General features: G+C 38.9%; 1 protein-coding gene and 1 long non-coding RNA gene across 3 annotated transcripts; one reads left to right on the top strand and one right to left on the bottom strand.

Annotated features, from left to right (window-relative positions):
* Positions 1-781: 781 nt before the first annotated feature.
* On the bottom strand, positions 782-16,443 carry LOC111573304 (activin receptor type-1C). The gene is made up of 9 exons (XM_023277396.3): positions 16,182-16,443; positions 10,492-10,722; positions 6,478-6,720; positions 6,123-6,353; positions 5,853-6,020; positions 5,206-5,362; positions 4,531-4,655; positions 4,179-4,309; positions 782-4,052 (listed from the first exon to the last, which is right to left on the bottom strand). The coding sequence occupies exons 1-9, from the start codon at positions 16,249-16,251 to the stop codon at positions 3,927-3,929; spliced, it is 1,482 nt and encodes a 493-aa protein (XP_023133164.1). The 5' UTR covers positions 16,252-16,443; the 3' UTR covers positions 782-3,926.
* A 1,446-nt stretch (positions 16,444-17,889) lies between these two features.
* LOC129349965 (uncharacterized) lies at positions 17,890-23,063 on the top strand. 2 transcript variants are annotated; one of them, XR_008603139.1, is made up of 4 exons: positions 17,890-17,979; positions 18,883-18,983; positions 20,825-20,925; positions 22,659-23,063. It is a non-coding gene; the product is annotated as an uncharacterized LOC129349965 (long non-coding RNA). The 2 variants fall into 2 exon arrangements; XR_008603138.1 differs by having other exon boundaries at positions 20,825-23,063.
* Positions 23,064-25,618: the final 2,555 nt, after the last annotated feature.

The following is a 25,618-nucleotide window of genomic DNA, read 5'->3' as shown; positions in this document are numbered from 1 at the left end:
CAAAACCAGTTTTTACTTTGTCAAGCAAGGTGTATTGCATCCAGTTTAAGATGAATCTGAAATCTAAAAATGTGGAAATTCTATATGTGGTGTACAGAAAAGTATTCATCTGACAACCACCCATTCGGTCCCAGATTAAAATATAGAAACAAAACAACAGTATTAGGGAGTATAATGTATAAAAATGGGAAAAATAGAAATTTTAAATACATTTTAAAATGCTACTACATGAACAGTATTGTTTATGCACTCAGAGTTATGGTCTTAATCCTAGCACAAAAGTAAAAATACTTCCACAGTTGAAATAATGTGAGAATTTTTGCTGGAGTACATCTTTTTAAAGTGGATGAAATACTTTATTAGAAAGGCGAAAACTTAAATAATTCTGCCTTTTTAATGTGTCTCATAAATCTCAACCAAGTGACACTATGTAACCTTCTTCTGTGTGACAAGCATCACGTTAAAATCAGTTAAAGCACCTGAAAGCGCAACGTTGAGGCATTGACTCATCTGTGAAGTACTGATGGCTTCAGGGTTACAGCTTTATTTCCTCTGTCTAACGGACACTGACAGCATCAGCGCAAAGAGAGCGGCTGAAAGCGGAGATGAGTCAAGTCAGTTGAAGTAGTGCTCAGTGTGACGGGGGAGATAAAAGTTACTTGATAAGTTGTTTCGGGAAATTCTGACCTACATGCAGTAACCAGCACAGCTCTGCACAGTCAGTGCTTTCAGAACTACTACTGCAAGATAGCACATTTTGTACCAAAAAAAAAAAAAATAGTCCTTGAAAAACAGTTTATTGACCCACTGATATCACATTTCTACACAGAATAAATAGTGCAAGACAAAAGATACCATGCAGTTGAATGAAATCCACATCTGAGCAACAACACAAAACAGTGTTACGGAAAACAAATGTGTGAAACTAAATGAGTGGAGGGTTTGAAAATCAGATGGAGGTCCTATTATATGAAAGCTGTATCACGTTTGTGTATATTCAATCATATCATATACAATATATTAAAAAAGACACCAGTCAGAAATTGCACATGGTGATCACTCCTCTTTGGAATGACTGATAAGTCTTTCACATGCTTTGCTCACAGCTTTCACCACGTCATTCTTCTGATTCTTGAAGAAGCAGAAATGACACAATCGACCACATTGGCTCAGCACAGATGCGACTTCAGATAAACAACTAACATACCTATATTATAGGTATTTTTCAATGGACAGAGGCAGGGCCAGTCAGTTTGATGAACCATTTTAAACATTTCCTATCTTTATTCTCTGCAACACAGTCAGATAATAATCATCTCACAGAATAAAATACATGAAGACTTCCAAAATTAACCCTCCTGTCGTCATGCGGGACAAATTGACCCGTTTTAAAGTTTTAAAATGTGGGACAAAATATCTATTTTCACAGTGACAACTTCCACATTTTCAACATTTTGGGGAAATTTTTGAACATTTTTTGGTGGAAAAAAATGTTTTAAAAAAAATAAATAAATGTTTCTTTAAGAGCATTCAGGAAAAAATCGACCAAAATCCAGTGAATTTCGCTGGATTTTGGTAGATTTTTTTCTGAATGTTCTTAAAGAACATATTGGAAGTTTTACTGATATATATGAAATCACTTTAGATATTTTTAGGATTTTTTTGGAAGATTTTTATTCATTTTTTAAAATTATTTGCAATTTAATTTTTTTTTATTTTTTACATTTTTATTTCTTGCCAAATTTGGGAATTTTTTATTTATTTATTTATTTTTTTTTTTTTTAAATAAAACTTTTAAGGGAAACTTTTCAGGAAGTTTTGGAATTTTCTCCCTGAAGATTTTGCAAATTTTTTTGCTGAATTTTTGGATTTTTTTCAAACAAAGGAACAATATTTTTGCTGCCCATGAATGAAGACAACAGGAGGGTTAACTGATATCTGCAAATACAGCAACAGGCTATTGTACGTAGCTTGTTTTCGAGGAGCTGCTGATGCTACATATCATTCAATAATTACTACACCTTGGTAACAGGAATACTGTTAAACTGTAACACTGATACCAAGCAGCTATATGGAAGTATGTCACTTCCTTTAGCAACTAAAATAACATGAACATGTGATAGGGAGCTACAGCTGAACAGAAAGCCTTGGTGTATGTACATGTTCTCATCCAAAGCACCAGTTTCACAGTTAGACTGCAATGATCAATCAGATTCACATCTTTGAGTACAGGGTCACTTCACATGATATGAAACACACACACACACACAGACACACAGGCACACCTGCGCACACACACACTCTGGTCCATACAAGCACACACTGCACTTTCCCTAAGCCTGTTATGTCAAGGCTTTATAGGCCACGTCAGACAGTGGCATTAGTGATCCTAATGTGGACCAATCACTCAAACTGTGCTCCCCTAGTGAAAAGCTGATTTACCACCAGTGTTAATGTACACAGTTAACACAGTGTCATTTTGTGCTACTTTTGCTTCTACATCAGCCTTTTTGGATCTTTTTTTTTTGTATATTGTCATCATTTTCTTGCTGTACAATTGTACCTTTTTAGATTTATCTTTTTGTCATCTTTTTTCTGTGATACAATAGGAAACCTGCTGCAAAAGTGAGTAAGCTTCATAACATTATACACGTAAATACCATTATATGATACTTTTCCCTCTTTATAAAAATAAAAACACCTGTTGCCAAAGTTAACAATACTGAAATGAAGTTCAAATCCATGAATACATATACAAAAACTATCATACAGCTATCAGAGAGCAGCGCTTTCCAATAACCAAAAGCTTTATGTGCAAAATATATATATTAGGAATTTATAGATTTACTTATCTTTATATCAAGAATAATATTTAAATGTTTGAAGCACTAGCTGTGCCATGAAGGCTCTTTAAAAGGACGTGTTTGCAACTAGTCAGTCAAAAAAAATAAACATCTAGCCTGAGAGTAGTGCCAGAAAAAAGGTCAGGTTGTAATGCAAATCAAAACATGTTACCATGATCATTTAAAAACAGACCAAGACTAAACTCTGGTTTGTCAGGCTCAGCTTTCATTAGTTCAAGCTGTGCTCTGTGAGCCTCAGCTGCATGTATCGCGTGGCTGTGGTGGTGGCAGATGAAAAGTCCAGTCATTGGAGGTCTCCTGGGGACTATGAATGTCTGTATCTCGTAGTTGTGGAGGTATTTAGACCAACAAACAAATTGTTCAATGGGCTGACAGTCATCCATCTCTATAGAGACATCCTGAATAATCAATACTCAGAAATAGAGCATGGTTTATTAAAAAGTTGTGGATATATTTAGCTAAAGATTCTCTGCCAGTTGTAAATGCACAGCTGTTTTCCTGCTAAGTGTGGAGGAAACCACCCAGAGTTTTCAACAAAACATTGACGTACTTCAATGCTGGTCAAACTATGCAAAAGTATCTAAAATATTTTTGTCAGGGACAGGTAATGTATGTCATTAAAAATCAGACAAACCCTACTGGGGATTTTAATCCAGTATTCTCTGTGATTGTCATTTAGCACACAACCTTCCCAGCAGTACTGCATTTGCTGCAAGATATGGCACAAAACACAAAACAATGTGCAACTTCAAGCTTTGGGCACTTAAAATACTGAGGTAGCAAAACAATCTCTATATACATCACATATTTCATATGGCTCTTCCTACCAAAAGTGTAGCATTTTGGTTAAAATGTCGGTCGATTAGGTGCCTCAGAGCTTCCACTGACACCTCCTACAATACTTTGGCACCAACAACAACCTGATGAAGCTCTCTAAAGGTGTGATTGCGTCCTGAAGAGGGCAGCCTCAGGCAGTAAGAGAGGACAGTTTCTCCCCGTTTTCTCCCAGTCCGTCATGTCGCACCAGCGCCCGCACCAGTACTGATCTGCACGGCAACAAATCTAATCTTTGATGTCCTTGATAACAGACAGCTGAGACACCGTTTTCTTGACCCGCAGAGCAGTGAGCCGTGCAGCAGAGTTGGCGTACCAGCACTCTCTCATCAGTTTGCCCATCACACGCAGAGCCTGGAGTATCAGCCAGGAGGCAATGTTGAAATAAAACACTCCAAATATCAAATCTTATTAGTTAGTATCATAGCACTGACTACCTTACATGACAATACATTCAATTTATTTTGTTTTCCATCTCACCTCACAGCTCTGCCACTGATTGGGAACGTTGGGTCTGAGTTTCTGATCACAAACCACCTTCCTCATGTCCTCAATGGACGGATCTGAAGGCACCATGTCATAATAAGGCAGCTGAAAGTCTTCATTAAGTCCTGTGAGAATGACAAAAAATGTAGTTTATTCTCATCGTTTACTTTCTGAAGTGTACAGAAAAATATATTATACAAATGGCCGTAAACCATAAGTACCCCTAAATCACAGTTTTATCATTTATGTCATGTACGTGCTGATAAGGCCACAGTGCAGTTTTGCTGAGGACTTATCTATTAAATATTCCTACTGATAAACAAGTGGGAGTGTGTGTTTAAGTTACCCCTAACGGAGCATCGTCTGGCCAGTTCCCAGAACACCAGGCCCAGCGAATAAATATCCGCCCGCTTGAATGACTCAAAGCAGCCCATATTGATTGTCTCATCCAGGATTTCTGGAGCCATGTACCTGCAGAGGACAAACTGGTTAAAGCCTAATGGAATAAAAAGCCCACTACCTGTTGGAATATTTGCCTAATTAATTTGTGCGTGTGGGTGTGCAGGAAATCGTTGTTCCATGTTCTCTGAATGACTCGTTGCATCACTGTTGCATCAGTCCTGTTTGCTCTACACCAAACAGCCAGAGGTCTCATGACTTTTGTTCAGTGTTTTTCTCAAAAGACCTTCAACAACACACTCAATAAGTCATTATTTCACTTTTGCACTATGTACACACATTATTGTCTTAACAAACAAAACTAATTATTTCTGGAGTCACTAATGGGATTCAATGTGCATGACACATGGAAGCCCTTGTTTGAGATTATGGATTCTGCTTTACTCACAGAAGACGATGCCTAGGCAGCTGTTTTCTTTCACATTGTGAGTCAATTATAGTATTTGGCAAATTCACTCAAAACACACTAACTTTAGAAAAAGCCCAAGTTATAGGTCACTTCAGTGTCACTGCAAATGTCTATTTTGTGTGTGTTAACTGTGTGTTGTGACAGAAATCCAACCTCTTAGTTCCCACTCTGTGGTTTGACGGTATGTCTATGGTGTTTGTGCTGGAATCGTGTTTTACAGCCAAGCCCAAATCTGCAATGACTGCTGTCCCGTTCTTCTTGACCAGCACATTTTTAGACTTCAGGTCTCTGTGAGCAATGGCAGGCTTCCCTAGAAGCAAGAAGGTAACAAATAAAGTCACAGGCCCAAAAATGTTGTTTACATTATGACAAGATGTTTGACATCTTTCAGAGATGGATGAAAATGAAGAGACTTTTCTGAGCATAGGGTTGTATATTGTCATCATATCAGAGCAGGTTTTACTGTGTAGTTACTCTAACTTTGAGTTTTTAAGAGCAGAAAATAGTTGTAAGAAATTAGTTTTGATAGTTGCAGCTTCTCCAAAGTTTGGAATTGCTGCTTTTCTCTGTTTTGCATTATGTTTTATCATGAGACAGTCAAGCTGCCACCTTTGGATTCTGGGAAAGATTTTTTTCTCTTCTGGTATACTATTTTTTGACTTCATATATTCCAAATGCCAAATTGATTAATAGAGAAACTAACTGATTGATAAATAAACAGAATAAGCTTTAACTTTCACAGGAAGTTTACGTATGAATCCTTATGTATGAAGTCAGATTCTTCATTTACTACTTCGTACCCTGTGTGCCAATGATTTCCATGTGGAGATGTGCCAGTCCACTGGCTATGGACAAAGCGAGAACCACCATGCCTTCCATCGAGACCGTGTACCTGTTCAGGTAATCGTACAGAGAGCCATGCTCATGGTACTCTGACACCAACCAGAGCTGAGTCCATGAGCCATTATCTGCAGAATAAAACACAATTACACAGTCATAGATTGGCTCGTTGATCTCACAACTGCAATTTGCACTTGACTAAATGAAGCTGGAATATCTACTTCTAACACCTTTGTTATCAGCTGCAATAAATCCCAGGATGTTCTCATGCCTGAGCATGATAGTCTGATAAATCTCTGCCTCACGGAACCACGACCTCTCGTCTCTGGAGGAGAAGATCTTCACTGCCACGTCCTCTCCTCTCCACTTGCCCCGCCACACCTCACCAAACCGGCCTTTTCCGATGGTCTCCTGCAGGACGATGGTTCGAGCTATGGTTCGCTGGACCAGCAGTGGCAGCCCTGAAACACACAATGTACATATTTCCAAAACTAAGACAAACAAAACTCAACAAAACTCATTTGTAAATCTGCAAAAGTTCCTGATATTTATTTGTGAGAGCAAATGATTGAGCTTTTCTCTCACCTGATCCTGAGCCTGAGGTGCTCATGTCATAGATGAGATCTTTGAGGCATTTGTCCGGTGACATTAGCATCTGGTCATCCAGAATCTCCTCCGGGTCTTTCTTGTGTGCTCGTCTGTAGGCACAACGGTGGCCGTGCACAACAAACAAGCCCAGCAGAATCCCCACACAGAGCAGGCAGGAGGGCACCACGATCACCACGGCCAGCTGCAGCCTGCTCCAGCCAGGTTCTTCTGAAGGCCTCTCTGATGACACACATGCACAAACACAAGTATAACCAACAATCTTAGCACTTCATTGTTTCCCAATGTCCTCACAGGGTTCTTAGTAGAAGGAATCAATAGAATTTGCAGGTATGTTCATTCTCTGATCTCCCTGTTACTGCTGCACCCCCTTGTGGCTGTTGCTCAACATGACACCACTGTGGTGAAATAATAATCTCTCTTGGATAATAATATTCTCAGCGGTAGAAAACAAATGCTTAAATGTACAGACAGCCTTGTCTGACGGGCTAAATTGCGGAGGAACACTCTAGAAAGTCTTGGCATGATTAAGACATCACTCAGTGCACACTCCAAAACTTTAAAGAGCTGGAAATTGTACATTTGGCAGTTGCAAAGCTTTGTCCTCCAAAAACCTTGTTTCTCCAGGGTGCCAAAAAATTTAATCACTGCCCATTTATGCCATTAATCAAAAGCAATAAAGGGATCAACTTTAGTGCTCCACAGAGGGAAAATCATTTTGTCAACATGCTTGTTCATTTAAAATAGGGGAGATCAAAAGCAGGTGCGTTGTTGGTTTAGGAAAACACTTGACAATTATATCTCTGACCTTCATTCTGTCTGTGGGTGGACAGAGGGAACCTGGACACAAACAAAAACAGCACAGCAGGTGGGTGCTGTGATAATATGGGATTTACAGATGCTTGTAAAAATAATGCGCGGAGAGCAGTGCTAAAACATAGTACTACAAGTGAACGATTTGTCTGGGGAAAAACAGAGAGAGGGTGTGTTGTAACTTTGATTTGGCCAGCTTAGAGGCCTCACACTAACTTCGGGAATGATTGCAGGAGCTATGCACTCTTTCAACATACACATGCACTTGTAATAACGCGTGCTTGAAAAATACAAATCTGATAAAGCATTTCGATCATCTGAAGCTCCCCAAGCGTGAAATGTCCTCACCAGGAGATCCTCAAACATGCAACATCTGCAGATGACCCAATGTGCAAAGCAGCACATTGTGAACTAAACCACAGTTTCTTAAGACATCTTTAGCCCTTTACCTAAATACATATCCTGCCATGGGGGCAAGTGGAGCTGAGCAGATATGGCGCAAAAACAAGACCTTGCTCTCCTCTGGCTGAGTGGCACAACACCTTCAATAAACTGACTTTGCATGGGTCAGCAACAAACTCTCAGCATTAATTTCTGCCTTTGAAATGTTTCTTTCACACTACATCTAAATAAATGTATAGAAATTTAGCATGGAGGTGTACAGAGGTTATCCCAGTCCACGAGAACACACACAACTGTACATCTATGGCTCTACAGCAGCAGAAAACCACTAATCACTATGTCTACAACGGTAAAACTGTAAACACATTCCATCTTTTAGGCCTGTGTAGAAGTCACAGTAAGGGCATGAATGAACATAAAGTCTGTATGTATGAAAAGTAACACACTGGATATGCTCACATGCTGACACTTAGCAGAGCAACAGAACAGATTGATTGCTGTGTCCTCATTCGCAGTCGACACCATCACAGCCTCAGGGTCCTGCTCTGACCCGCCTCATCAGCAGTGTGCAACACTTTAAACCTGCCGCACGGCATCTATATGTTATGAAAGTGAGCGCAGTTGGATAATGCCATCGAAGTTGGATTATTTCTAATGAATAAATCAGAGTGGGGGAAACAGTGAGCCTTCTTTGTCGTTGTGTCATTTGGTGTCAGAAATTAGGAATGGAATAATGTTTATTTCAAAGAGAGGCAGGAAATGTAGACCTAATGAGGCTGGGGGTCAAAATATCAACGACGTATTGGATCATCTTATGGATACAGCGACACCTAATATTGATGTTTTAGTTCTAAACTGATTCCCACAGCCAATTCAGCTAACTAGTCACAATTTCATGACTTAATATGGTGACACTTCATGTCAAATGAATAAGTAACAAGAAGAACAAACTCACAGGAGGGAAAATGGTTAACAGAGGGGCAAAGCAGATCTGAGAACTAAATAACTGAAGTGACACATTCTTAAAATTGAATAATAATGTTAGCACACACACATGGTAGCAGCACAATTAAGTAAAAATATATACACATTTCCTGTTTTGTTCTGTTTTTTGCCTTTTTGGTGGTATTTTTTTCTTCCTGAGTTACATATATTGTGATATATCACAACATATATCGCATAATCATGGCAGATGACTGTTGTGCAATGTCTTCACAACCAGAATTTTCTCATTTTTCTTTAGTCCAGTTGATTTTGGTGTCACATCTAAATAGATTTGTCTTGTATTTTTGTATTCTACTTTTCAAAAGTCTGTGCAAATCTTTAAAAATTAGTTTAATGTTTTAGTTATTCAACTGTTAATCTGTAACTGTTCAAGTCATCTTTTAAACAAACCTTGCAATAGTGACCATTTTTCTGCATTTTTTAAAATTAATTTGTTTGCCTTTTTTTTTTTTTTTTTTTTACAGTTTATCAATAGCAACTGATTTATGAACAAATAGTTGTTAATCAAGCAATTGCAGCTAAAATGGTGTATTCATGTGCAATTTAAAAGGTTCGAATAAAAACAATCAATTATGTGTTTGCAAGCACGGGAATAAAGAGAAATGCATTACGCTGTTTTAAATGTAATACTTAACCTAATACAACTGCTGTTCTGTAAAAGAGAATCCAGCTCATCATCCAAACCAGGATCATTAGAAGCCAGTCCATACTGGGCACTGTGATGCTGTAACAAATAAACGCTTCTTTTTGCTTTTCTGAAAGTTACACTTCATGAATATTAGTTCAGACGGCCTGCATTATGTGCAAAGGCTGGCTTGGTGACACAGATAATCAGAACCTCACACTGCAGTTTTTCTCAGCTTCAGGGGGAAGTTGAGCATTTTTCAGTTCATTTGTTTTGTTTGTGATGGTTCTCTCTCATTAACCGCAGCAGCAGCAGCAGCAGCAGCAGCAGCAGCAGCAGCAGCAGCAGCAGCAGCAGCAGGCAAACTGCTCTGATACACCCACTGTACTGAACCCTGGCAGCACCGAGCAGCAGACACATAAAGTTAGCAGCCAGCTGGTGAACATTTAGCGGCTAAAAGGACAACAGAGCCACGAGGACAGAAACACAACTCTAAATCAATGCTAATGTTATTCATGTCAATTATACAAGGCCTCAGCATGTCATATAGGTGTATTGTCGGGTTGTTATGAAGTTCAGGCCCCAACTGGCTAAAAAAAGATCAATGCAGCTTTAACAACAGTTTTAGATCCTTTCTGAATAAGCTAATTTACATGAACATATTAATTAATTGGGAATGTTTCAAATGAACACAGCAAAATGACAATGAACCACCATGCTAACCCGAACCAAGCAGACCCATGAGAGGCTTTTAGGGCTACAATCCTGACAAAGTATTTATTTATAAATCGGTGGAGGGAGGGGGAGGATCACTGACCGCCGTCCCACAGCCTCTGCCAGATTTGTTATGTCACAGGATCTAGGAGGATCAGCATCCGCCTCGTCTAGCCGGGACTAGAATGAATGGGAAATCCCACACAGATTGGGTTCGCGTTGCTGTCGACTGAATGTTGCTGAAAACTACACAGCAGGGCAAAAGCAACAGACTGTCTGAGAGGTTAAATCCATTTTTCATCCCTTTCATGTGTGTCTTTTTTCTTTTCCACCACCTGCATTATTGGTGTAAATGAAAATACGTTTATTAAAAAGGAACAAAAACACAATAGTGATGAGGCAGCATCAGTTCAGAAGCATCATGTCGGCTGTACCTGTGAGTAGGTGCAGAGTCTCGTTGTTGCAGAAGTCAGTGAAGCAGCAGCTCCTCTTGGAGACGTTTCTGGAGCTGTAGCAGAACACCTGGCCCTTCATCTCGGAGGGCGACAGGCAGGACTTGACCGTCTCTTCCTTCCCGTCAATCAGCATCACGGAGTTCCAGCAGGCGCCGTCAGCCGTCGTCTCACAGGTGTGGTTGGCGCACAGCTGGCACACACACTTCAGACCTGAATCACATAGCACCACTCAGAAGGGTTAGGCGGCCGTTTTCACCACGCTTTCCGGTAGGCACGGGTTAATTCATTGATTTGTGAAAGCGCTGAAGGGGAAAAGGGACATGAGATAAACAGTTTGACTCACAGACTAGCACAGCCAGTGGTCTTTAACTCTTTAGAAGCAGGATGCTGCTGTTATATAAGGAGGCCTGTGCTCTTAAATGGCTGGAGGTGGAAGAACCAGAGTAATGCCTCTTAGTTTAACACCTACATAATCTTGTGTTCTACTTGGAGCTGCTGTCATGCTTTGCTCGATAAGCCGTTGAGGGATTGATAAGCAAGATTGCGCTGCGTATGCTCACTAGAAAAACATGGAAATGACTGTGTAAACATTGCATATTATTTGACTGTGCTATTTCTGAGATATCTTCGGTTTAAGTAGAAATGAAGGTCTCTACAGAATATACATATAAAGCACATTATGTAAGAGTAAAATTTTTGATACATTAGAGTATTTTTTGAGTATTAATCTCTGAACCCCAAGCAATTTCTGTGTTTTTCTGTTTGTTTGTTGTTGTTTTTTTGTTCATTGTGGGCCCATTTTTCACTACAATGTAAAACCCTGCACCCTTTTGGAAACAGCACAATCCTGACTAGAATTTGACAGAACGCAAAAATGCTTTCTGTCCACTATGATACAGTTTTAATGGCATTTATCATTTAAATATGAGAAAAGAATGAATTCCTTCAATTATTTATTCCAAAAATATATTTATTTAAAAAAATACAATCAATATATCCAAAATTTTTCCATGTGCCCACAGGTGGTACAAACACTAGAACACATCTGGCTCTACACGCTATAGATAATTTACTACTTTGTTTCCATACATGTGTCCTATCTGCTTTGTGTAAACAGAGCCTGCAGTTATATATTAAAGCCCAAGTCCATGATGGTTTCACTGTTGCATTCAAAAGTGCAGCTTTTTTTTCTTTTCTTTTCTTTTTTAACAGAATCAGCTTAATGCAGACCTTTAATTTTTGATGGATTTTCAAATCACACGCATAGAATAAAGTGACAAAAAAAAATCACAATTCTGAGCTTAGATTTCAGGAAATTTTCCAAAGGAACAGTATGCCATAAATGAGTACTTCAATGGCTGTTGGAAAGGTGAAAATCTGATGATTTTTTTCAGTTGTACAGTTTCTGACTCTGATAAACTGTGTCATTTTGGGATTTTTTTTTTTTTTTTTTTAAAGCAAATGTGCTTTTTGGAGTCCAGAGACTTAAACATCAACCTCTTCAGTAAATGATAATGAAAATTAACATATTTTTGTACAGTTTAGTGAATCTTTATGGTTGCCTTTATACATTTAAATAAACACTTGTATTTATGATGTGTAAACAGATGAGCGAAACTACTTTAGGTAAAATAACTTGTAAAGACCTAGATTGACAATTGCAATCAGCTCCTGCTTGATTTGTGATGAAACTAGGACGCTTGAACACAGTCCATCTTTAGACACACGTTGTGACAGACTCTTGTTTTTTCTGGTCCATCAAAAACCTCCAAGAAGGCCAATCCATTTTTAATCGATTTTGTGTTGTTTACTGCTGAATCACAAGTGTATGACTCACTTGGCCGATTTCCAACGAGTCCTCATGAAGACTATCTGGAAAGTAAACTTTATTTTGCATGTCAAACACATGCTATACTGTGCTTAAGAACTGGAAGGGTGAAAAAATCTCATTGGGTAAACAGAAATATTACAAAATAAAGCCTATATGATAGAAATGTTCTTTGTAAATATCTTGCAACCTTATCAGTGAAGTACAACAAATTTGTTCTGGTGCAAAATATAAGCAGAATGAAAATAAATTCCATCTCAGGAGCTTGTAGCAGTCGATTTTAAGCCCATTTGTATCGACTGAAGATGTTTAAGACTATGTCACAAATCATTTTTGAAATAACTCAGCGATGTTCTTGTAATAATAAACAAATGCTACCCGTAAAAGGGATTAAAAAGGGGATATCTGGGCACTGCATTCAGTCAAAAGTGCATTTGGTTCACCCAAAGATGGTGATGGACTGACACAAAATAAATAACAGTGCCTGTGTTTATTTTAATGAAGGAACATGGCACCCAATGTGTGGTATAAATCTTAGCAGGAAGACTTCCTTTTTTATTATTAGGATTTATTGACAGTTCAAGAACACAGCCTCATCTTTTAAATAGTTTCTTCTCAGCAGTGAGAAAAAAAAACACCTCGACAAAATCAGCAGGCAGCAGAAGAGATCAGGACCTCAGTTCAGGGAAAAGTTTTTCCTTTCACAGCACACCTGGGAGTTGCTTAGTAACAACCTCCTCAAGGACTATTATAAAGACAATTGAAATACACTGTTCACACTGTTGGAATGACAAGATTTCCCTTTCTTACAGCAGATGAATGACTGAGCAGTGGTATGTATGTTTAATGGTTTCTATAAGAGGCAACATGTTATTGTTTTCTCCACTGCTGAAAATGATTTCAGAAAAATTGCCTTGTTTGAGGAATGGATGCAATAACCACCAAAACTGTGTTGAGCTCTCAAAACATGACTATTATCAAAAGTTGTCTTTAAAAAAAATGCTGGAAAAACAACTTTTTCAACAACAGTGTCAAGAAAAATAAGTTTCTTTTTCAATTCAATGATGTTTGCCGCTCCACATGTTCCCCCGCATCAGATCTACTGTGATATTTCCCTAAATCCTTGTGTGACAAATCCAGCATTGGCATCCCTCTTCTCTGCAGCCTTTCCCCTCTGTGGGTCTAACATGAAATTTGCATTTGTAGCCTTTCCAATAGCAAAACTAATACACATTTCCCTCTATAAAGGAAAGGGGGATGAGACGTCCTGGTGCCAGACACAACCAGGCACTGTTTTTAAAGTCGTGGCTAAATCGACATTTGTAAGGTAGATTTTTTGATATTCTTGGATGGAACTAGATCCTTATCTGCAGGATGTACTACTGTCTGACTGAACCCCACACAATCTGTTATCACGCTATAAAAACAAAGTTATGAAACTGTTGCCTCTCCATTGAATTTTGCACATTCTAGTAAATGCACTGAAGTTAACAACACAGTTCAACAATGGACGGCAACAGGTACGAAACTGGAGCAATAAATACATTCTCATTTGAAATCATCGCTTTAGCAGTTGCTTGTCTGTGTTTTGTGCATTGTGGAAAAAATCCAGACCACAAAAAGAAGCTGAACAGTGAATCTGACGCAGCTTCTTGTTATTTTACATCAAACATTCCTCATATTTCCACACAAGCTGGAACGTAGGCGCATGTTTCCTATCATTCTCCAAGATCTAGTAACAGGTTCAGATAGCTCTGCAGCTCCCCTCAGACCTGCACTAAGAGTCAGGTAGATGTGAATTTCTTTGCTAAGATGCTCAATGAAAAATTAGTGAAGAAGGAAGTGAGGATGGAAGGAAGATCTTATGTGTTTGTGAGTCTGTGACTTCTGTCGTGGAAATTTTACACACGGTTCTAACAGTTCTAACCCTAAATAATATACCAAAAACACAAATTTAATAATGTTTACAATAAGGAGATGAATGTATATCATTAGAGCTGCGAAGAGACCACACTTGTCTTTCCCCCAAAGAAGAAGCACAAATGGAACAGCTTTTATAGTGAACACAAACTCGTTTCCTATTGGCTCGTTGTAAATAGGTTGTAAGCGTAAACCTCATGGTAAGAAATGCTGAGTCCATCTTTCCAAAGACAAAAACCTATAGGGGTGTAAACATATCTTCTCTGGTTGGCCTCAAACATTAGCCTTTTGACCCCCAGGAAAGTCTTCCATCTGAGCTGCAGGGAAGTTACTCTACTAACATGAAATAGTTCCCCAACAACAAACATACATGTCCATAAAATGGGCCTTTCTACGTCTCTTAATTAAATCTGACTTAACTGACTTAAAAAGAGCATCATAGAAAAGGTTGCCAACCACCGAGGAAAGACACTTGGAACTATGAAACCAACAATTAGTGCATAATAGCAAAGATCAGGCAAGGAAGATCAGGCAAGGGCACAACGCAACACTACTCAAACCAAGAATCATTTAATGTAAAGAATGTAGCTACATTGTTTTATATTAAATAATCTGCCTTTTCTGGTTGTAGGATGGACTGATTTTTCTATTCATTTTAATTAATAATTCAGATGCAATTCCAGTTTAGAGAAGTACAGACCTGAGAGGCTTCCAGCAGAACTTAACTTTAGAGGCATTAAGCAGTTATTGATTGTTTTGAAGAGTATTACTCGCTATATGGAGACATTGAATGCAACATAGTATCTACAGGTACTGCGCAATATTTTTCATGTGACGCCTCTGTTATTGATTTACATATAGTTTGAGTGTTCAGTTATATTTAACTGAAAAACAGCATCCATGTCTGTCATTTGTTGTGTGTAACACAAGGAATGACATCTTCAAACCTGATTAACATTTAACGCACCTTCCCGTTTCCTCCTGTGGAAATAAAACAAATCGTACACGTGGCTGTCAAATATGTTTCACTTTCCAAACTGGAGTTTTGTTCTAGTAGTTCTATTTATGAAGCAAAACCTGTTAAGAGTTCAGGTTTGGTCCTATATATCTCTAAGAAAAAGCAGCAAATCCCCACATTATAAAGAAAGGTCAACCGCAGAAAGGTCAGTGTGTTTCCTTGAAAAATTTATGAAACAAGTAATCAAATACAAAAATAGCTCTAGATTAATTCTGCATCAACTAATTGCTTCAGCCCTTGAAATGAATTATGTCAAAATATCTTTTTATTTTTCATCAAACAAACAACTTTAATCTAGGTTTATACAGACATAAGTTAAATATAGCTCTAGACTAGATGTTTGAATGAGAAACAGAGATCCTAGTGCATGGACCAAGTTTGAAGTTGTGTCTGAAAACACCACAACCTCTCCACAGCAAAACTGACAATATTTTTATACAGTTTTAAAAATTCTGTTTACCCTGCAGCTCTGCTACATTGATTTGTTTTCATTTTAAGTGGGCTATTTCGGACACCTTAAAACAGGCTGTCTATTAACACCTCCAGGTTACATGTGGGAGGTAAGTTTCTATTTTCTTTACATAACTGATTTTTGCACTAAAGGCGTTAACAAAAACAGATAATGACAAAAAAGTAAGTCATGTGAACTTTTAGATGCTCTTTGATTTGACATCTGTTGGTGTAAAGTCACTCAAAATAACTCAGTTCATGCTGTTTGATGCCATAATTCTTCTGTTTGGTTAACTTCCTGAGAAGACACAATGAGCGATTTAAAAAGTGAGCTGAATTAAATATCTGCTAAACGACGCTGTGAGGAGTAGGAGGCAGTGAATTCGCGTAAAATCTTTAAAACGTTGCATTGAACGTCTGATTTGTGTGATGCGCACGGAGAAAGTGCTGTACCTGCAGTCAGCTGGGCGACAGACAGGAGGATCAACGCCGCCTGGAGGCTCCGCTTCCCGGGACTGGTCATGGTGAGAGCCGCATTTGCTCGGACGCACCGTTTTTTACGCAGCTACTCTGCACAAAACACCCAAATCGTACATGTTGCGGTAAAGTCCATCGGCCGTGGCACCCCGACACGAGTGTCTCACACAGTAAGTGACCGGGGGAGGAAACTGTAAACCGCAATTTGCTCCGCCTCTGTTGACTGGAATTTAAGAGGATTACTGCTGCAGACCTCTGATAAAGACATGTGAATGGGAGCCAGAGAGAAAGTGCGCTGCACATCCATTTAACTGTAAACATCACCCCCTGTCTGCATGCTGGGTATGGAAATGACCTCTGTGCGCTAAATATGAAGTCTAACTAGGTTGATGAGTTTCACAAGAGCCACAGAATTACAGTATCACACCCCTGAGCTCCTTATTGAGCACAACAGACAAGGGAAAATAAATATCCCAGTGACTTTTTCCCCAGCACTCCATGTGTTCACAACCTGCTGGTGGACCAATAAACTGTCTATAACAACATGCATTAGTTTTCAGGGGACAGTTGCTAAGCTGCTTGGAGTCCCTGGGGCACAAAAATGTGTTGCTGTCACTCTGTTGTGTATGTACTCTATTGTTTTTCCTTGTAATTAGTGCCAGTTAGTTCACACTAATTGTTATTATGACTAACCAGAATTTTATTGCTGAATATGCACCATGTCAACTCAATATAAAGTAAAATAATGTGAGTTTAAACACACATCCATGTTACAAGACATAATTTCTTAATGCTGCAGGTCCCACATTTGCTAATAATGTACTTTAAAGGTGCAAATTCCCAGCCAAATCTGCAGATAATCAGATTACCAAATCAAGTTTGGTGTCCCCGTTGCCCACTTTCCCAGTTTGGTAATCCAGCAAGCTGCCTGTCTTGTCCTCCTCTTGCAGTTCCCCTCCCTGGATGACAGCAAAAACTGAAGAAATCCCTAACATGCCTCCCAGCCAAGCAGAGAGTAAACACTTTCAGGTGGAGAATTGTGAATGAGTTTGCTGTATGTTCACCTGTGGTGGAAAGCTCGACTCACCTGCATGCAAGAAGCTATTTACAGCCGGCCATATGTGACCAAGTGGCATTTCTGCCTCACAGGCCCCATAGCAACTAAGGGTGCCAGTGTCACCAGGGTGGGTGAAAGAGTGACCCCAGCTTAATCTGCAGGATGGATCAAATGACACTGAATATGAAGACTGTCTACACAGAAAGTCTGACAGCTGTTGATAAATGGTCCGTGTATATTGTGGCAATTCGATTTTCCGTTCTGAAACGGGTATTGAAAAACAAAAAACGAGTGGCTATTTGATTTTCGTTTTAGAATACAAAAAATTAAATTGAAATACAAGGCGTTTTTCCTTTTCATGATTAAAAGGGGATATACAAAGTTTTTAAAATGCTTTGATTTTCAATTTATATTTAGAATAACAAAAAAATAAAATCAGTAAGAGACAGAAACGAAAAAGGTCCGTTTTTTCATTTTCTGAGACCGGAAGTGGTCATCAGCAAGTATGGAGCCAAACGACAACAAGATTCTCAGAGGGCGGAGCCAGAGAGCAGTGATTGGTCAGACTGACTGAGAGCCAGAGAGCAGTGATTGGTCAGACCATACATAATATAGAAGACAGGGCGCTCGCGGATCTAGTCTGGTATATATATCTGTGGTCGGCACGTCTGGTAGCATCTCTGGCTGCTGTTGACTTTGTTATTGGAGTAAAACACGGTAAGAAGATAAATACTTGTAACCAGTAGCGTTGTTTTGTTGTACGTTAAGTCAGCGACTTGTAAAGAGTTGTATTTTGTCGTGTTTGAGCAGTTGGTCTGGACGCGTTAGCAAGCTAAGCGGCTAAGTTAGCTAGCGGGCTAATCAACACAGGTGGCTAACTTACCGCTGAACACCTGTGTTAGTTGCTGCTGCAGTTGTCCGTCATTATTAGAATGACCCAACCTGTATTTCTCTGCTGTGTATTTTAGCTTTTAAAAAAGGTATTTTACTTTAAGGTTAACTGAAACCCGTTGAGCTGCACTGAAGTTTAACATTCAGCTGGTTTGAATTAAACCGCGCTTAACTTAACATTGCGCAACATTACCTCTCTGAATCTCCATAATTTCATTAAATTCCTTCTTTCTTTCACTGCTCAAGTTCAATCCAGTATATAAAGTGACAATAATAGTGAATAAACTAACAACCAGCTGTTGTATTTATTTATTAATGCATGTATTTGTAGTAAAACATGAGATGAAACATCCTACTTTTGGATCTAGAACTGCACAAGCCGTTCATTTTCAGTCACCTGATGAGTTAAACTCCCCTTTTTATGTGAGGTTGAAGCAGAAAGTCTGAGTTAACAAAGAAAGTTGTTTATAATTTGCGATACCTGTTATCTCTGACTGAAGCTTTAGTTTTTGTTGAGCTGATTTACATGCAGAAACTTTGTTCAGGAAAATTTCTCAGTAGCTCAGAGGACAGGCTGCTTTTTACACAACCTTGTAAGAGAATGTTTGTCAACGCTTTCAGCAGAATTTAAAAACACAACACTTCCTAAACAGATATTTTGAGGCTGTGAGGTTGAACGTTTGAGAGTATATCAGTGTGTGTGTTTGTTTGTGGTCTTTCTGTTTCTAGGTGGAAGCTGAATTAGTGAGGATGACTCCTGCTCCTGTCATCTCTAAGCTCCTCACACATCTTTACCTGCACATGAGGAAAATCACTCCTGTAGAATGCAGGTATGTTTGTCATTATTATAAAAAGATGTTGCCTGGTGACCTGTCAGAAACCCACTATACAGAGTCAGCTAAAATAATGTCTACACACATCAGGAAAAGAAAAACTTGCAGAAATATTTCAATACCAAATTTATTCAGACATCACGAGATTAATAAAAGTTATCTTTGGCCTCTACAATTACAAGAGGTGCTCAAAGTGGTGGCCACTGGCTTCCAGACATTTCTGTTGTGTTGTAGACGTCACTTGTTGATGCTCCATTCATGAGGGTAGCGCCATCTGTTGGGAGAACATCGTACAACAGGACACAGAGTTGTCATGATTTGATCAAACTTAGAAAGAGGTATCTTTATGTATAGAAGTACTTATACAAATGAAATATTTATAAAAGTTTTTCTTTTCCTGATGTGTGTAAATTATTTTGGCTGACTCTGAACTTAATGAGAACAAAACTGTCATTTAATTGTTGCTTTGAAAGCTTCTTTAGTGAAAACCAGCTGGTGTTCTGCTTTGAAACAAACTGCTGTTGAGGTCTGTGTTTTTAGGTTTAACCCCACAGTTTCTGAATGAACTGATAGTTGTTTTTTTTCCTGATCAATGTGGACGTTATAATTGATGGTAACATTTACTGATCATATAAACAGCATGACAATATAACAGTATAACCTTATGACCATCTGACTAATACTGTGTTGGTCCCTTTATGCTGCTAAAACTCCTCTGACCCAGTGGTTCATCAGAACCTCTGGGGATCCTGTGGATTCTGTGGATCCTGTGGGTTGCAGTGTGGGTCCTACCTAGACCAGGCTGATCCTGGACCATCCCACAGATGCTCCATCAGATCTGGATGTGGGGAGTGTGGAACCCAGGTGAACAGCTTAGCTCTGTCGTGTTCCTCGGACCACTCCTGAGCAGTTTTAATTTGTCCTGCTGAGGGTGGCAGCTGGCATCAAGGACTGCTGTTGCCATGGAGACTAGGGGGTTGTTTGTCCTGCAGTGTTTAGGTGGTGGTACATGTCAAACATCCACATGAATGTCAAGGTTTCCCAGCAGAACGTTGCATTAGAACAAGATGATGGATGTTGTTCTCTTCAGCTGTCAGTGGTCAGAATGTTGTGGCTGATCGGTGGATCTGTCTGCCTTTACTCTGACATCCAGAGTCATACAAAAGTGTAGAATGTGTGCAGTGCAGAAGAGATTTACTTTATTGTATGCAGTTTTTTTTTTTTAAGGGAGAGCATTTTTTTTATCCACCTGAAGAAGACCTAATCTTTCCCTTCAAAGGATAGTTAATTGTTACTACAGCTTCCATAGTGGTCCCATCAGAGAAAATCATATCCACATACAGATTTTTATTAATTCCAGGGCTGGTTCAGTAAAGATTATAATAATAACTACATCAGATAATTCTTTGTTGCAGTTGGAATTTTGCAGCCTGAGAGATGGTTGAGAAGGTTTGCAGTTCTTGTTTTAGCAAAATATGTTATAATAGAAGATCTTTATTGTCATTGTACATGAAATTATCTGCAAACCAGCAAAGTGTATCAGTCTGAGGTATCTAAAAATAAGTAAAGAAAAATGCTTCTAAAGCCAATAATAAACAGAATATTTTGAGGGAATAGTCTAAAAAGGAAAGAAAAGCTCCATTCTCACTCCTCTCAGGATAAACTGTCATTACAATTGACTTTAAATTTAGCTTCAACACGAGTTAAAAACATTTACTGTCATTACTGATGTTGTCAAGTTTTAATAAAGTTCATGCTACTTTTATAAAATGATGAAAGTGAATAAATTGTATTTCTGTGATCTGTGTTTGATTTCTGTCTTTTCTCCTGTCATCCAGATGTTCAGAGGGAGATGATGCCACATCTGGTCCAGCTGATGGAAGGTCTTGAAGTTCTCTGACTGGCCTCGACTGAAGATGGTCGTCTCACTGGATTTAAGGTTCAGATGCTCAGTAACAAACTCCACCAATGAGCCAACAGGGAAGCTTTAGGTTTATTAAATGTTGCTATGAAGGTATCGCTGTTTTTCTTTGTGAATGCAATGTGCTCCAACTGAAACTTGAATTAGAACTTAGAAGTAAATCCTTCCATCTAAAAGGATTTAGTTGCATTAATAACCTCATAACATTCTAATTTTTATTCCAGTCTTGGTTGGAAATAGAATCTCTGTATTGATTCAAGTAAAAACTGAACTTCACAGCATGTTGGAGCAAAACAACCAGATGAAAACTGTGATGGTGTTGGATTGTCAGACCGTAATGTTGCAGCTCAAAGCAGCTTTTCTAGCTCAGTTCATTCTGACATTCAGCTATGAATCAACACAGCAGATGGTGATCCATGCTGTGGAAGTCTCACATCTCCTGATTTAATGGAGCTGCTTTGCACTTTTTACACTGTTTATTCACCAACACTTTATTTAATAAAAGTCCCATTTAGTTTTCATGAGGAATGTGATGTTTTAATTTCTCTTTGAATAACTGCAGTCTAATGCAACAGTTGGAGTTGTAACATCTGTCCTGATATTGATCATGAAGTATTGATCAGAATACTTATGGTCAGCAGTCATCCCTGAAGTTTTACATTAAACTCTTTACTTGTGTTGTGAACTTTGGTAAGAAGCAGAAATGTTAGCGTTGCCATGGATACATGAGTGTTAAATTCTGTCCATGTTTCCATTTTGGGAAATTCAGTCCAGCAGATGAGTTTGTTTTTACTGCCAGCTACCATTCAGTCTGAGATATTAAGAATAAATAAATGTGCATAATGTGGAAATGAACAGATTTCATTTTTATTTATTCCTACAACTGCAACAGGTAAAGTTCCAAAATGTGTAGGAATTTAGTCTCACAATCACAGACAACAAATATTATCTGAAAGTCGGGTTATTGTTGTTTATCAGCACAATACAAAAAGATTAATGTTAGACATATTTCAGTTCAGACTCTAGAATATCATGATTTATGTAAATTTACCTCAATAATATGAATGTTCAGGTTAAGATTGTGCAGTGATATTTATTATGTAAGTTTAGCTGATTAAAGTTTATGACTCTGCACTAAAATATTATTTAAATTGACATCATTATTATAATATTTAGGGTCAGACCCTACAGTATTGAGATTAAGAAGTCAAATATTCTATAAAATGTAAATACACTGAACTCATTTGGATATATTTGAGTGAGACTCTACAATATTATAATGACACAAATCTATATAAATCGAAATTTTAATCATTTTTACTCCAAACATTTACTGGACTGATTTGAAAATTTAAATCACTCCTTTCTAATCCTCTGCTGTACGTTCAAACCTGAGGCCTTAAATAGAAACACACAAGTATCTGTTTGAAGGAACTTCTGCAGAGTCCTGGTTCCAGAACATGATGATAGAATTATAGACAAACTTTAACAAAAGCTGCCTGAGAATTTACAGGTTTTTATGTTGGATTTCTTCAGTAATTTAATGAGAGTTATCAGCAATCATCAAGTGTTCATTTGATGAACTTCATTTCCTAAAACATCCAGAATTGGAGCTCATATCTTTGGCAGCTGTAAAGTTTCTGCTCCTTCAAAGTTCACAACACAATGAATTAATTCCTAAAACAGTCTCAATGCTGGAGAACGTTTGTGATGCTGAAGCAGTGATCAGTTTTTCTGTTTCTTCTCTGGAGATGCACAATGAGGGACGTCTGCAGCGACTGAGAAAGAGTCTCACCACATCCTGACATGAGGAAAAAGACTTTACTGAAGACTACAATGAGAAAAACTATCAGACAGCAGACGGCTGCATTCAAGGTGAGCTCTGAACATTTGATCTGGAACAGGAATTCAATAACAGCAGCATGAGCTTCATTTCAGTCTGTAGCTGCTGAATTCATGGATGAATCATCTGGCACTAGAGAGGAAGACCATCAAACATCCACGTCAGCTGATGGAGGTCCAAGAGTCTCACTGAACAACCAACCTACAGAGTGAAGACCTCTAACCTGATTGGACGGCCTCCTATTCAGCCACATGTGTGAACAAATGCCTCTAAGCTGATTTGTTTTCTAAAATAAATCTAGTTTGAGTCCTAATCTATGCCTGTGTGTTTGCTTCTTTACACCGCTGTTAACAGTTTAGGCTGTTAGATTGTTCCAGATAAGACAAGTACAAGATTCTTCAGAGCTGTTCTACCACGAGCCTGACAGGAAGAACTCCAACAGCTACTGAATGTTCCTGTGATTCCCTCAAGGCTACAGGAGGAGCCCTACGAGGACGAGCCGGTCCACCTGATGGTGGCCAGTCGCTGCGGTTCAAAGTCAACACCGACTACGTGGACTTCTACTGGAACACACAGAGGCCTTCAAACCGGACCAACAAGTTCAGCGACTCCCCGACTCGTGGGTCTGAGGACGCCGCTGAGCCTCGGCCCAGCCGGCCTCCTGTCTGTGGGTGTTTGAGTGCTGAGAGGTTTGTGGATGCATGTGAACATGTCTGTGTTGAAACAGCAGCTTTGGACTCAGTAACGCCGGGAAAAACCAAGAGCTCCTTTATTTGTGACTTCCACCAACCTTTTAGGTAAATGTTCCAGGATGTTGGGTAGAATATACCATCAGATAAACCTTTTAGGTCTACATTGGAAGATTTTAGAGTAGAATATTACTCCAAACCATCCTTTAGGTCTACATTTAAGGTGGAATACTCCTTTACACCAAGATTTTTTGGTCTACATTGAAGGATTTTAGGTGGAATATTCCTTTGAACTTTTTAAGTTTATGTTCAAGGATGTTGGGTGGAATATACCATCAGACCAACCTCCAAGGTCTACAGTAGTCAATTTTAGGTGGAATATATCATTAAACTCACCCTTTAGGTCTACATTGGAGGATTTTAGGTGGAATTTTCTTCCAAACCGTCTTTCAGTCTACATGCAAGGATGTTTATTCTTCCAAACCAACTTCTCAGGTCTACATTTCAGGTGGAATATTCCTCCATACTAACTTTTTTGGTCTACATTGAAGGATTTTTTCTAAACCACAGGACAGGAACTCTTACCTTCTGGACAACCAACGTTGGTTCACAAACAAGAATACAGAATGTGTCTGACCAAAAACCTCTAAAGACTCACTACAGCCAAGATAAAGACACAACTCAGCTGCACCAAACCCATTAATCACTGCGCACATCACTAAACCATATTTGAGGTTTTAGGTGGAATATTCCTTTTAACCAGCCCCTCAGGTCTCTTTGAGGATTTTGAATGGAATACTCGGTTAAACCAACATTTTAGGTGCATGTCCAAGGATTTTTGGTGGAATGTTCCTTTAAGGTGGATGTGTGAGGACCTTGTAGGTGGAACACTTCCTGAAACCAACCTTTTAGGTCAACATTCAAAGATTTAAGGTGAAATATTTCTTTAAACCAACCTAAATTTCATGTTTTGATCATTATCAAGTGAGAAACCTCAATCCAGACTCCTCATAATGACGTTTGAGATTTATGCTGCTGTTATTTGTTTAGTCCAGACTAAATGACAGAAATCCACAACTGTAATTTTATTTCAGGACTCAGTTATGAAATGCCAAAACAATGTGACTCTAAAAACTCAACAGCTTTACAAACTCTAAGATTAAACTCTCCACAAGGATCCAAAATAAGATGGACTTCTACATGAGGGCTTTAATTATTCTTCATCTACTTCCTGAAAAGTTTGGTCAATAAAAAAAGACAAAAACTAATATTTTCAGCTGAACTAAAGACAGACTGTGATTTTTCTGCTCACATGTTGTGTTGTTGTAAACTTACTCTTTCAAATAAATAGCTGCCTAACCCCCTGGAAACCAGCGTTTGTCCTGTTTTTGTGTTGCTCCTCGGCGACCCTAGACAGCCGGGTCCTAATGTTTTTTGAGCAACACACCATACTATGACGTTTTTACAATGATGGTTCTACTATGAAACCAGTTTGACATGTTCAGGTGTTCTTTGTGTGAAAACTCAGAGATTTCAGGTATCAGAAGGTGGTTTTCAACTTTCTTTGTTAACTTTCTGCTTCAACTTTAAACTAAATTTCCTTCACTAAGCCAGCCCTCTGGACTTCCAGTAAGCTGTGTTCCTATTGGCTGTCCAGGTGGCTGCTTGGTGTTATCAGGAACACCTGAGCAGCTCAGTGTCTTCCTGCTTTATTTAGCTGCAGACAAACATTTCCTCTGCTTCTCTTCACCACTGAACCGGGTTTGGCTCCATTGCTTTAGTTTGTTATTTAGGCGTTGGCTTGCAGCTTCCAGCAGTAAAATCCTCTTTAATGTGTTTCTTGGTGTGTTTTAGGGCTTTGTACTGGATAGTTGTCTTGGTAAATGTGGTTCTTTAGCCACAGTTAGCACATGGTGCAAATGTGTGCAGTGATTAGTGGATTTGGTGCAGCTGAGTTGTGTCTTTATCTTGGCTGTAGTGAGTCTTTAGAGGTTTTTGGTCAGACACATTTTGTATTCTTGTTTGAGAACCAACGTTGGTTGTCCAGAAGGTAAGAGTTCCTGTCCTGATTCTCTGTTCTCAGAGCTTCTCTGGTAGGCTGCAGGAGACTTTAGCGTTTGGGTTGTGCTAGTTCGATTTTTGTACGGTTTCATTTGGATGACTATCTTGAGGCCCCTCC

Source organism: Amphiprion ocellaris, chromosome 11 (assembly GCF_022539595.1).
Source record: "Amphiprion ocellaris isolate individual 3 ecotype Okinawa chromosome 11, ASM2253959v1, whole genome shotgun sequence".
NCBI lineage: Eukaryota > Metazoa > Chordata > Actinopteri > Pomacentridae > Amphiprion > Amphiprion ocellaris.
This window is presented reverse-complemented; position numbering and strand designations above follow the sequence as displayed.

Excerpts from the sequence above, each read along its gene's own strand:
- LOC111573304 (XM_023277396.3), bottom strand. The coding sequence starts at position 16,251 with ATGACCAGTCCCGGGAAGCGGAGCCTCCAGGCGGCGTTGATCCTCCTG. Across the intron at positions 10,723-16,181 it reads TGTCGCCCAGCTGACTGCAG|GTCTGAAGTGTGTGTGCCAG; the intron begins GTACAGCACTTT and ends TATGTGATTCAG. Across the intron at positions 6,021-6,122 it reads TATTGCAGCTGATAACAAAG|ATAATGGCTCATGGACTCAG; the intron begins GTGTTAGAAGTA and ends TTTATTCTGCAG.